General features: G+C 38.9%; 2 protein-coding genes across 2 annotated transcripts; both read left to right on the forward strand.

The window, feature by feature from the left end:
• MED31 (SOH1 family protein) lies at window positions 1–5,407 on the forward strand. Its single transcript, XM_078590199.1, has 5 exons — window positions 1–142; window positions 233–324; window positions 4,152–4,248; window positions 4,341–4,419; window positions 5,030–5,407. Exons 1-5 carry the CDS (start codon window positions 111–113, stop codon window positions 5,294–5,296), a joined length of 567 nt encoding a protein of 188 aa, XP_078446325.1. The 5' UTR covers window positions 1–110; the 3' UTR covers window positions 5,297–5,407.
• Window positions 5,408–6,859: 1,452 nt separating this feature from the next.
• On the forward strand, window positions 6,860–8,289 carry LOC144714936 (uncharacterized). The gene has a single exon (XM_078589749.1). It carries the CDS (start codon window positions 6,921–6,923, stop codon window positions 8,040–8,042), a length of 1,122 nt encoding a protein of 373 aa, XP_078445875.1. The 5' UTR covers window positions 6,860–6,920; the 3' UTR covers window positions 8,043–8,289.
• The last annotated feature ends 4,399 nt before the right edge of the window (window positions 8,290–12,688 follow it).

Here is a 12,688-nt window from a genome sequence, read left to right on the forward strand (position 1 = left end):
AAATCATCGACCTTAACAGTATATATATAATTCATCGTGCGAAAGCGCTCTCAAAAGGGTAATAATCTTGGATTTCGTCTGATTCTTCGTCCTTCTTCGGGGCGGATCCAATGTCCGACGTAGAAAATCCTCCACCGCCCAGGTTATTTCCTCTTCCTCTTGCGTAATTACGTTGTCTAGTTGATTTTCTTCTCTGGGTTGGCTTGATAAAGCCCAGTTCTTGCTCTTCCAGTGGCTCGTACAAAGACCCAGATGACGGAAGGCAGAGATTCCTGCTTGAACTGGAGTTCGTGCAGTGTCTTGCGAATCCAACTTATATCCATTGTGAGTGACAAAAGACTTGATCTTTCTTCAAGGGTCGTAAGAATTTGTTGATTATCGCTTTAGAGTTGCATCTCTGGCACCCTAGAAGTGGGGCAATGGAATTTCCGACAAATTTCACGTCGAGATTGTCGATGGAAATGTTTTTTACTGTTAATTTTCTCTGTTGGCGCCTGTGAATGAACGATTGAGAGTTGTATTTCAGGAACCCTAGAAAATGGGATTGGGATTTCTCCGTCTGAATTCCCTTGGAGATTGCCGATGGAAATGCTTTAGATTATTAATTTTCTTTGATGGAAATGTCAATTAACTCCTTGCATTTGAATTTCTCCATCATGTTTGACTTCCAGATCGCTTATGGAACCACATTTGTTTTGATATTTCCACTTTCTTCTTTTCCCTACTTATACCGAGTATGTGCCTCACTTTTATTGCCCGCATGTGTATTTCTATTCGAATCCTGCATTTTGTCATGAAAATCTAATAATTTGGAGAGTGAATGATTATTTTGCGTATCATGCCACTCAAATTTGAGTGCATTATTTTTTGTCGATACTTTATGAAATGTATGCACATGCATTCCCTAGGGATTGTTGCAGTTCTAAGATAAAATTTAGCCCAAGTGGATTGATTTTTTTTTTGAGGGGGGGTGGAGGGTTACAAACAACGCATTGTCCAATTGCACACCCTGCATGAGGTTCAAGCCGCATGCAGGGTCCCCCATTTATGGGCCCATTTTTTGGATAGAATATACCAGTGGAGGTAGCAGAACACAAAACACGGCGCCTTAAATACGTAGCTTTGATTATTGTGGGATTCCTAGAATGCTTCCATGGAGATATTTCTGGTCGGCCGCCCATCCATTTGTGCTTTTGTTATTGCTGAACTATGTACATCATTGAAATTCAACCCAGGTCAATAATTTACCCCTTCCTGGCTTCTCGTAATCGGAGGATTAATTTCCAGCAGGGATGGGCAATGGGCGGTTTGAATTTTTCAAACCGAATCTAACTGAGACACATTAGAGACCATTCCTTGTGTTCACTTTCCAATGTTTTCTGGTGCACACATTCCATGTGCACCTATACAAAACTTTGCTGAAGAAAATTCATGCATACAATTTGAAACTCACTGGTTCCCATTCTGATGGTTGCCATGTATCAAATTGTGCAGCTGTGTTGGGTTTCTCTATTTTAGCTATCGGCAAAGCGGATACATCCTTTTGAACAGAACAAAATTAATGTTTCATTTGTTAGGGTTTGGTTGTACAAAAATACATTTTAAGGTTAATGATCATTCAGCCCTTAACATGAACAAATGGAGCAAGGGAAAAATAATTTAACCGCCACATTTCCTCAAACTGCGTATGCACATGATGTACCTGTGTACTCTATTAACACTTGTGGAGATCTATTGGCAGTCCTTTGCTTAAGAGGTTGGCCAGTTGAAGCTTAGAGTTGATGTAGCCAATCTCTGTGACGTTGGATTCAAGTTTCTACTCGATGAAATGTCAATTGATTTCAACGTGCTTGAACTCACAGGGTCATGGGCAAGGCTAGTTTTTACCCAACTCGTTGTCGCTCAGAAGCTTGATGGGCTGGGCTGGTGAGAACTGGAATTCTTGCAGAATCCCTCGAATCCAGAGAGCATCACAGATGCCTTCGGCCAAGGCAAAAAAAATCTACTTCTGCACTGGAGCTCTAAGTGACGATTTGCTTCTTGCTAAACCGGGTGACCAAGTTGCCACAGAACAGTGAGCAGTATCCAGTGGTAGACTTGTGTTCAACCCATGAGCCATCATAATCTGAATCAGTATAAATTCCAATTGAAGTGGCATACCTCGTTGGAAGATCAAGCTAAGACAAATTGTGCCCTTTAGGTATCAGAGGACTTGATGTGGCGCCATCAAGTGGGATGCATCAATCGGATGTACGTTTTTTCATCAATTCCAAACATAAATCCTTGGAATAGAAACAGTGTCAAGCTCCAAAACATAGAAATTAAGGGAAGATAGAACAATAAAGTTCCTGGGGTCAGAGAGAAGAACAGGAGTGACAAGAGGATGACTAAGAATCACCAAAGGAAGGGTCACTGCTCTCCAGAGGATGCTGTCGAGTCTGTAGAATGAGAGGAAGAAGGAAGTCACCACTGGTTAGGGCAGAAGGAATAGAGTTGGAGGTGGCTGCTCACAATCTGGGGGGGTGGGGGGGCTGAAGACAACTCACTCTATTCTGTGTTTGGTCTTGACCTCCTGAGTGGGCCTGGCTTTCTTCCGTCAATAGATCTGACTTCTGATCATATCAATATCTGATACGATCCGGAGTCGAGATCGAATCAATCCAAGCTGTAATTGGACCTTTGAACTAGAATTGGATGCTATTGATTGATTGACTACGTCGTAACGTTCACAGATAGATGAGTGTACGAGACAGGAGAGAGGTTCCCGGGAGGAATGGAAGAACGGGAATGGTCGAGCAGAGGGGTAGGGATCAAGGACGAGCCGCCTGAACACGCCATGAGGTAGAGGCGATCACAAAGACAGCAATCGTGAGGGAAGATAGAGCTTGGACATAAGACGAGAGGAGAGAGGAGAGAAACCTACAGTCACTTGAGAAAACAACTTCCAGTCTGCCCTCCTAGGAGGCCTGTGCTGTCTAAAGGAAACATGGGAGGGGAGAGGCCTAGATGCCCTCAATGGCAAAAGGACGAGAATGACTCCAACGAGGGCCTGGGGATCCTATAAATATCCAAGAACTGAAACAGTCAGACTTCAAGGTTTATGTCCGCTGTGCTCCTAAGATACATATATTCTTACCAAAGTTTAATTATCGCCATAATATGGACAATACTCATAGAAATTAGGGTTTGTGGACAGTTGACTTTGTGTCTTGGAGATGGAAAGGGATGCTATGAGATGAGCAAAGTACTTTCATATTTCGTGCGTCCTCATGAATATGGACAAGATGGATGACGCATTATTCATCACTTATGTACAGATATATAATTTACTTAGAAATTTGATAAAGCACTTTATAAATTTCATCAGTATACAGATATATTTGACTGACTTGTATGATAGGTTCTTTACTAGAACCTATGATAGAAAGAAGGCACGATGTGCCAGGCTGCAACAGGCCGTTCACATAATGGGGCCCATGCAGAGAGTCTATAAATACTGCTAGAGACTGATGATAGAGCATAAGCATCATTTCAAGAAAAGATGGTTTCCATTCGGGTAAGGTCAGACTCGACCAAGTCTGACCACGGTGCTGATCCACGATCAGAGGGAGAAGACGAAGGCAACTTCAGGCTACTTCCACTCGTTTTTTCAGTGTTCTCCTTCTATACTTCTGTTCATCTCAACTGTGGTCTTCAGAACTCTACTTTCGCGATACAATTCTATCTTTTTTGTATTCAAGATTGGTGAGATTTTCACCTACATATCGACATTGAATGTCAAATTTTCTCCTGGTATAGTGACAATTGCTGTACATTTTAACTGAAAATCATTTACCAGAAGGTATGTATTGCCTCAAAAGCAGCCACATTTCTTCACCGAAATTTAGAAGCAAAAAATACTCGAGTTGAGTATCTCTGGGCATTTTAGTCATTAATAAAACGATCAGTGAGCAATTCCAATGTTGTGTAGGACTGTGATTGATGCAGAATAGATTATGAAAAGATTGTAGACGAGTTGGCAATTTGTCCAATTTTATAAGATCCCTAATTACAAAATCTACCAGTGTTCTTCACTTTTATTTTTTTATCTCCTTCTGAAATCTAGCTCTTGATCCTGCCCTTCGGCTAAGTCTTAAGAGATTATTCTGCAGATTTGGCTCAGAATCGCTATTTTGAAGATGAGGCCTTCATTGGATATTTGAAGTATCTCCAGTATTGGCAAAAGCCGGAGTATGTTAAATTTATAATGTGAGTGCTATTTGTGAAAGGTGTCCTATATGTTAGCAAACTATCCTCAATATCATATAGCAAGCTTAAAACCCTAATTCTCTCCATTACAGGTATCCACATTGTCTTTTTTTTCTTGAACTTCTACAAAATGCAAATTTCAGAAATGCTATGGCGCATCCAGCCAGCAAGGTGGGATAAACTCATTCTTTACCCCATTTCTTTCCTCTGTAAAGAAATGTTGTTACATGTTTAATCACATTCCGTATGCCTTTACTACATGCCTATAGTTTATTCCTAATGTATGCCATGTTTTTAATTTATGCATTTTTTTCCTTGATTGCATGTCAAAATTTCCTCAAGAGTGTTGTCAACTCTTGTCTGTTTTCTTTGGGTGTTTGCTTTTATGTTAGATGCCCAGTTATTTTCCACTTCTTAGCACCTTGGAAAATGCTCTCTGTTACATTCCTGTTATACCCGTTTCTTTACATTCAATGTCTGTGGATAAAGGAATACCTAAATTTCATCGCAGTAAAATGATAAATTGAAACAGTTAATTGAAATTTTTGCTTTGAAATTTCCCAAAAGGCTAATAACATGTTCCCTCTCCATCAGAACAATAGAGTTTTATTCTCATTATGAAGATATGAAATAGAACAAGCTCCATTCCGAAAAAAAACATGTAGTTTCCAAATTCTTTTAATGAAATGGACCCTTATTTCATGCTGTCCTTGCAATATGATTTATTTTTCGAAGTACATGATAATGTAATGTATTGAAAGAATCCACATTGTCATTGCAGGAACTAGTTCATAGGCAACAGTTCTTCTTTTGGAAGAGTTATCGGAACAATCGGTTGAAGCATATATTGCCACGTCCCCCGCCAGAGCCTCCTGCCGCTGTTAATCAAGCGGCCCCGCCCATAGCTGCGGCGACATCAACATTGACAACAGCTGCGCCTCCAACTATTCCTACCCAAGCTCCTCCAATGCAACAGTTTGTGGGTTCAACAGGGGCCTCAATTCAGAAGATTGATATCAGAAATAGCGGTATTCGAAAGAGAAAATAGTATATAAACATATTGTTTTTCGTTTAAACATTGAAATGGACTTACATCTGATGTTACCCAGAAATGCACATAAATTAATTTCTTTGGAAGTAAGGGTCTATAATTTGTCAATAGGTTTTACTCCTAATTAACGGTTGGAAGCTCTAATTTCTGAGTTTGGCGTTTATATAAACACGTAGGGCAGCCAACCTGCTCTATCATCTTCTTTCTAGTATCTTTATCGGTCTCTTGTTTTGGTGATTTCGTCACTCAACCATAGCGGCAATAGATATGCTTCATGATAAGCTAGTTTCAGTGCATCATATCGAAGACTGCCATGAATTATCATTTGGAGAAATTATTTATTTTATTTTTCTCCAGATTATCTCTAATTCTAACACTAATCACTTGCAGTCCATTCTAACTTGGGATAGATTGACAATACATTGGCAATAGATTGGGCGGTTAACTTTTCTTCCAGTCAGATGTAATTTACCAACAAATTTACTTTGTAAATTCTGGTGGACCAACCAATAGTAAAATTTATAACTATTCAATTTGCACTGCTAATATATCAAGCATTCTAGGAAAACATTAATACATATCTTTCTTTAGAGCCCTCAACAAATTTGTGTACAACTAGACTTCTCCGGTTATTTGACTCAAAGTGGATTGTCTAAAATACAAAATAGTTTCTAAATGGCCCTTCAAGAGCAAAACCATTCACCATTTTACAAGTTATTTCAGGCCTTTACACGCATCCATATTCCTACTTAGGACCAAATATAAATCTTGTACCATGACAACAACATAGACATGTTTATGATGATTTTCCAATTGTATGCATGATGGCATCATGCCATATTTTAAATATTTTCTCTGACTTCCATGGACTGCTTTAAATACTCATTTATGTCAACTTGTAAAGATGATGGCCATCAATAAAAACATCCTCTTGTGCACCATGATTCATGCCAGTGAAGGATATCCAAATCAGTTTTCCATCTCTGGTGGTTGTTAAAAGCACAGAAGAAGTGTCCAAATAGTTTCTTTAGATACGGCCACCAAACTCTGATTTTTTTGGTATTTTTCTCTGAATTCCAAGGAAGAGAATAATCTTTAATTCTTAATACATCTGCCAAAGAAAAGAATTTGAACTTGTTCTCAACAGACGTCATCTTCAAAAGGCCGCTTCACTCTTAACAACCCAAAAACCAAAATCCCCAAGTCAATATCTACAACACCCATCAACAATCCGAGAAAAATATAAACCTGCAGGTCAATTTTCCTTTTAAAAAAAATGCTGATTTTGATGTCGGCCACTTCTCCTGATCTTATCCTCATCTCTGTTCAGACTTTATTGCACGTGGAAGGAAAACAATGACAAGTGGGTCAAAAGAAAATCAATCTTGTCTCTTCTCCAATCCAATCAGAACAAGCTGAATGCAAAACGCCAAAATTCAATGGACCGTGGGCTCTGATAATATCCATGATTGACTGAGGAAGCATCAAATGAAGCTTCTATCGAGCTTCGAAGAACCTCCCTGTTCTTCCCACAACTCTACTGTTTATATTCTTCTCCCCCATACAATTTCCTCTTCATCACCATCGTCTTCTTCCTCGCAAAACCCTAATCTCCATCGCCATGGACGACGGGCAGCTGGACTTCATCGTGCTCCATCTCATGGACGAGTTCACCGTCGAGCAGTACTTACTCGACGAACCCACGTCGTCCGTCATCCCTTCTTCTCCTTCCATGGCTTTTTCAATCCCCTACCCTAACCCTAACCCTCCTTTCCCCTCTTCCCCGTCATCCTTCTCGTCATCCTATGAAACAGCGACGAGGGTCCTCCCAGAAAACGCGAAACCTTCGTGGCCACTCTCCCCGTCATCCTTCTCGTCATCCTCCTCTGCAACAGCGACGAGGGCTGTCCCGGAACCCTACGTGAACCGTTCATGGATACTATCGCCGTCATCCTTATCGTCATCCTCGCCTTCTTCTTCGCCGTTATCGTCATCCTTGTGGGTAGCGGAGAAGAGAAGCGTTCGACAAACAGAGATGAAAGCTTCACCGTCGGAATTATCGTCATCCTTGTGGATAACGGAGAAGAGAAGCGTTTCGGAAGCAGAGATGAAGGCTTCTTCGTCGGAATTATCGTCATCCTATTGGGTTACGGAGAAGAGAAGCATTCCGGAAACAGAGATGAAGGCTTCATCATCGGAATTATCGTCATCCTGGTGGGTAACGGAGAAGAGAAGCGTTCCGGAAACAGAGATGAAGGCTTCATCGTCGGAGTTATCGTCATCCTGGTGGGTAACGGAGAAGAGAAGCGTTGCGGAAGCAGAGATGAAGGGTTCATCGTCGGAATTATCGTCATCGGTATCGCCAACGAGGGAATTATCGTCGGAGAGGGGATACAGAGGGGTGCGGAGGAGGCCGTGGGGGAAGTTCGCGGCGGAGATAAGAGACCCGAAGAAGCGAGGTTCGAGGGTGTGGCTGGGTACGTACGATACAGCCGTGGAAGCCGCGCTGGCCTACGATAAGGCCGCTTTCCAGATGAGAGGAAGCAAAGCGATACTGAACTTCCCCAACGAGGTGAACGCTAGCGAGAGCTCGTCTGCTACGTCGGAGAAGAGAGAGCGAGCGGCGGAGGAGGGGGCGTCGCCGTCGCAGAAGGTGGCGCGCTTGTGGGGGCCCGGCGAGCTCGCTTCTCTCTCTCCTCGCTCCTCCTCTCTCGGGCTTGTTCATCAGCTTCTGGTCATCTGAGCTTTTCGATAACGAAAAGGATGGAGATCAGTTATTCGTTGGATTCTTTTTTCTCGGTCGATGCATATTACCATCCAAATGGTTCGTTCGTTTTGCTTGATCGAGGCTAAGCGGCTTGATTTTTTCAAACTGTTGAGCGATTAAGGCTCCGCCGATTGGAGTACTTTGTCGGTGTATAAGTGTATTCTACCAACCCAATTGATTTTTCGTTTATTTGATCAAGGCTAAGCGGCTTGATGTTCTCAAACTGTTGAGCAATTAAGGCTCCACTAATTGGAGTATTTTGTCGGTGTATAAGTATATACTACCAACCCAATTGGGTTTTCGTTTACTTGATGGAAGGTTAAGCAGTTTAGTGGTTCTTTTGGGGTCTATTGAGCAATTAAGGCTTTATTAACTGGATTATTTTGAAGGTCGGTGGATGTACCAGCCAACTGATTTGCTAGTTTGTTTGATCAAAGGGTAAGCAGCTTAGTGTTTCTGGTGGCCTCTATTGAGTAATTAAAATTAAGGCTCTATCAGTTGGAGTATATTCTTGGTCGATGCGTAAACTACCCAATTGATTTTTCGTTTATTTGATCAAAGGCTAAGCAGTTTAGTGTTTATTGTGGGCTCTAGTGAGCAACTGGGGCTTTATTAATCGGATTCTTTTGAAGGTCGATGCATGTGCCAGCCAATTGATTTGTTCGTTTATTTGATCAAACTGTGAGCACTTTAGCGTTTCTGGTGGGCTCTACTGGCCAATTGGGGCTCTTCTAATTAGATTATTTCCTTGGTCGATTATACCCACCAAGGGATGTCATCAGTTCTCCATTATTCTATCCGTTCCCCATACAAAACTGCCGACTCTATGATGGATGACGGACAGACTGTGGACTTTTTTTCCATTTGGTTCCAGGCTAAACAGTTAAATATTTCTTGAGCCCTGTTGAGCAATTAAGGCTATGGTCAATAATTTAAGAACCGGGGAATCGTCACTAAATAACATTTTTTAGTTGACATTATCCCAAGTATTTATGGATAAAAGTTGTTCATTATGATTCATTGGCCAACAAGTATTACAAATAAGCTGGAGATACTTTCGTTACAATTATGACAACAAATTTTAAAAAACCCACGAAAAAAGGGCAATCTTCTTGGTCCTTGAAGCTTCTTTTTTGCTCATTAACTATTAGTCATCTGAGTTATTCATAATTGAAGAGGAAGATAAGTCAGTCTCTCAAACCGGGGTGGTATTTGTTTTTTTTTTATTCTTTCACTTGTCGATGCATGTGTACCCTTTCACCATTTGTTATTGAATTCCAGGCGAAGCAGTTGAGTGTCCTTTTGTGCTCTGTTGAGCAATTAAGTCAATCAAGGCTCTATTCATTGGATTCTCTACTTGATCAATCATAACCTTGATGCATAAACCCACCCACTGTTAAGCTCGTCGATTTAATTCCAGGCTAAGCAACTTCGTTTATTCTTGTGCTTTATTCAGAAACTAAGGCAATGACGATTATTTATAAGAACCTGGGTTGAGAGGGCACAATTCTTGGTCCTTGAAGCTGCTGTTTGGTTTAAAATCTAGGAGTAAGATAAATGTGTGCGTATATGGGTCTTCAACTTCACATAGTTTCTTTTTTTCCTGTGGGCAAATTTCTCTCAATTCTTGCAATTTCTTAATGAACATTATTAAATGCCCAATGAATAAATATCATCTCTGTCTGATAACTTGATTGAGTGAATTTCCAAGCGGTATACAGTCTACCATGTTGAATATCAAAGGCTCAAAGGCCCAAAAAAAGGTATCATCATTGCATAAAACCTAGAGTGACTGAATTTGGCTAAGTATTTTTAAAACTCTCATCTAGGGCACCATAGGCTAGACTCGCAATTTTGTAACATATGGAGTGAATAAATTTAGACAGTAATTGGAGAAACTGTCAGTAGTCTTTGTAGAAATCAAGGATTGTAACAAATTTGCTTTGAGATATTTTTTACCTCATCAGCCATTGATTTGAAGACACATATTCTCATGTTGGTTTGTACTGGATTATAAAAATATCAGAGAGAGATGGGTCAATTAGATATTTCATAATTTGTTGGTTCTATGTTAATATTGTACTAAAATTTGTATCTAAATAACCAAGAATGATGTATAATGTAAGGCAACAGACATGGTATTTATATTGGTTCAGTTTATTTGCAATCATGTCATAGGTACTTTGATTTTCAAAGAGCCTTGCAAATCACAATACTTAAGCTATGTTTCAGTAGAAGTGTTTGAGGCTCACCACCTTAGCCTCTAACCCCTAGGTTTCTTGGGCTTTCAGATGACTCATATAGTTTGTTCTGCTTCAGCAACGAGGGCTTAATATTTATATGTTTTTACTTTAACATCGAACTTGTTCTTATAATTTTGGCGATGTGTTTGCAGTAACAGTGAAATTTAGCTTAATTAAATCCCCAAATCACAAATCTCCAGCTGCACAGCTTTTGCTAAAGGTGTTATAAACTTCATCCTCATTTTCCCAAAATCTTATGGTCATATAGAATATTACAGATCTAGTCAATATATCTCATCCATACACCAATGATCTAATCAAAATTAACTCTAGTTCTAATCTGATTGAGACTACTATCTAAAACTCTTTCATTATCCTTATAATGTAAACTTTAGTTATATTTCACTCTAGCCATCCTTTTATTGAGTTTGAATCACATTCACTTGTGTAAAAATCTTCCTAAGTTTATGTATTAAGTCATGGTTATCTCTCTCATTCTGCCTTGAATGTTACTTCTTGAGTTTATCTCCTCTCAATTGGCACAAAATAATCTATTTCCTCATCAAATAGTGATGTTATTGAAACAGAAACATGGTTTTTATCGCATGTGAGATGAAAATAAATAAATAATAATGTAGATATTATTATGTAATCACTAAATTTAACTGTAATGCAATAATTTTATCTATTACGATATTATTCATACTGTTAATTATGAAACAGACACAAGAAATACCGAATATTAAATGGGAAATTTTAAGAATTAATGCAGTAATTATTGGATTTAATGAAGTAAAAAGCATAAGGTTATGATAGCGTGTCACTCAAAATTTTTTATTCACCCAAGAGTAAAATAGATTCGTACATGTGAATACAAAATAAATTTATTTTAAAAAAGTGAAAAATATCCATTGTAACTATATGTGAATATTTCATGAACTAACTGAAATAATGAAGAAATGTTGATTGCGGGGAAGAAAAAGATATGCAAAATAATATGTATCCCTTTAGAGACATATTTCAAAACGTTCAATTGAATTTCAAAATATTGGGAAGGTTTTTATTGCGGCTGAAAAGAATGTGTCAAATACTGATCATAGATTATTTCGATCCATCTCTAAAATTCATCAAAAAAGAACTTAAGTCTATAACTAATTATCTAAGAGAGCTTCAAACAGAAAAATTTACTGATGAAATAATAATTTTGAGGTTTCACGTCTTAACTCTAATAAAAATATATCAAAACAGAAAATGGTTCAGTAGAAATTATTCAAATAAAATTCAGTGAAATATTTATTGACAATGTCCAGCTGGTGGAAAGTTCTATTTCAAGATAATAATTAGGAATTGAAGTATCTTTCATGTGATTCTAAATTTAACCAAGATTTGGCTGCATTGATAATTCGACACTCTGTTGATTCTAAACTTTATAACAGTAGTACAAATTGAAAGCTTTCAAATTCGTTTTATGTCATCATTTTTGGATTTTGTGGCTATGATCAATGATCTAAAACTGTTTTGGATGGTGGAAAAATAAAGTAGAATCTTATTTGCCCTTTAAAACCAAATGAAATTAATGATTGAATCACCTTGCACAATATTGAAGCCATTATGCTTTTGGTTCCTCAAACATCATGACCCACCCAAATGTATCCACATCAGGGGTATCCACATGGTCCTCCTCAGATCAAAACTCCTAATATTAAACTTGATAGGGGACGACATTACATCCTGAGGATCTTTTCGATATTTGAGTCACATCAAGAGAGTAGAGTGTAAAAGAGATAAGCACAAGGAGGGGTCCCAAGGAAATAAGGTCATGGCATTCCTTGTTTGGGGATTCCTTCATTTTGTACTTCACAATATTTGTCCCTAAAGCCCTTTTTAATTTAAGTTTATTCTCTAACTTTAAACCTTGGGTGTGTAAAACTTGAAACTCGTCTATCAATCTAGATAATTACTTAATAAGTCAAATAACTATTTATTGAGTAACCTGGTTATAAAATAATTAATAATGGATCAATGTAACACAATCAATAGGTTGAGTGACAAAAAATTAGGCACTGAGCTACACCATATGCTCCAATGTACATGGAGTTCATTAGTCATCCCTTTAGTGCATCCATGGGACAGTCCCTTCAAATGACAGGAGGTACCATCATTTATCCAATCCTAATTGCTCATCCTAGTTAATACTGTTGTTCTGGAAGATCATTCAAGAAATATTTCATGATATATCCAGTGCCTTGGACATGCACTTTGTTGCATCGTCTTCCATGAGGTTTCTCAACTTATGTTGAGGGGGAGAGGATCCAGTCCTGGCCACACAAGTGCCTTGGCAGACTTGTTGCATATGTCTAAAATAGTTTGAAATCATCT

The sequence above is a fragment of the Wolffia australiana genome, chromosome 18, assembly GCF_029677425.1.
Source record: "Wolffia australiana isolate 7733 chromosome 18, ASM2967742v1".
NCBI lineage: Eukaryota > Viridiplantae > Streptophyta > Magnoliopsida > Alismatales > Araceae > Wolffia > Wolffia australiana.

What these genes read in the sequence shown, in the direction of transcription:
- MED31 (XM_078590199.1), top strand. Translation starts at nt 111, where the DNA reads ATGTCCGACGTAGAAAATCCTCCACCGCCCAG. An exon ending in GAAAATCCTCCACCGCCCAG is followed by an intron (nt 143 to 232) that starts GTTATTTCCTCT and finishes TTGCTCTTCCAG; the next exon opens with TGGCTCGTACAAAGACCCAG. An exon ending in GAATCCAACTTATATCCATT is followed by an intron (nt 325 to 4,151) that starts GTGAGTGACAAA and finishes ATTATTCTGCAG; the next exon opens with ATTTGGCTCAGAATCGCTAT.
- LOC144714936 (XM_078589749.1), top strand. Translation starts at nt 6,921, where the DNA reads ATGGACGACGGGCAGCTGGACTTCATCGTGCTCCATCTCATGGACGAG.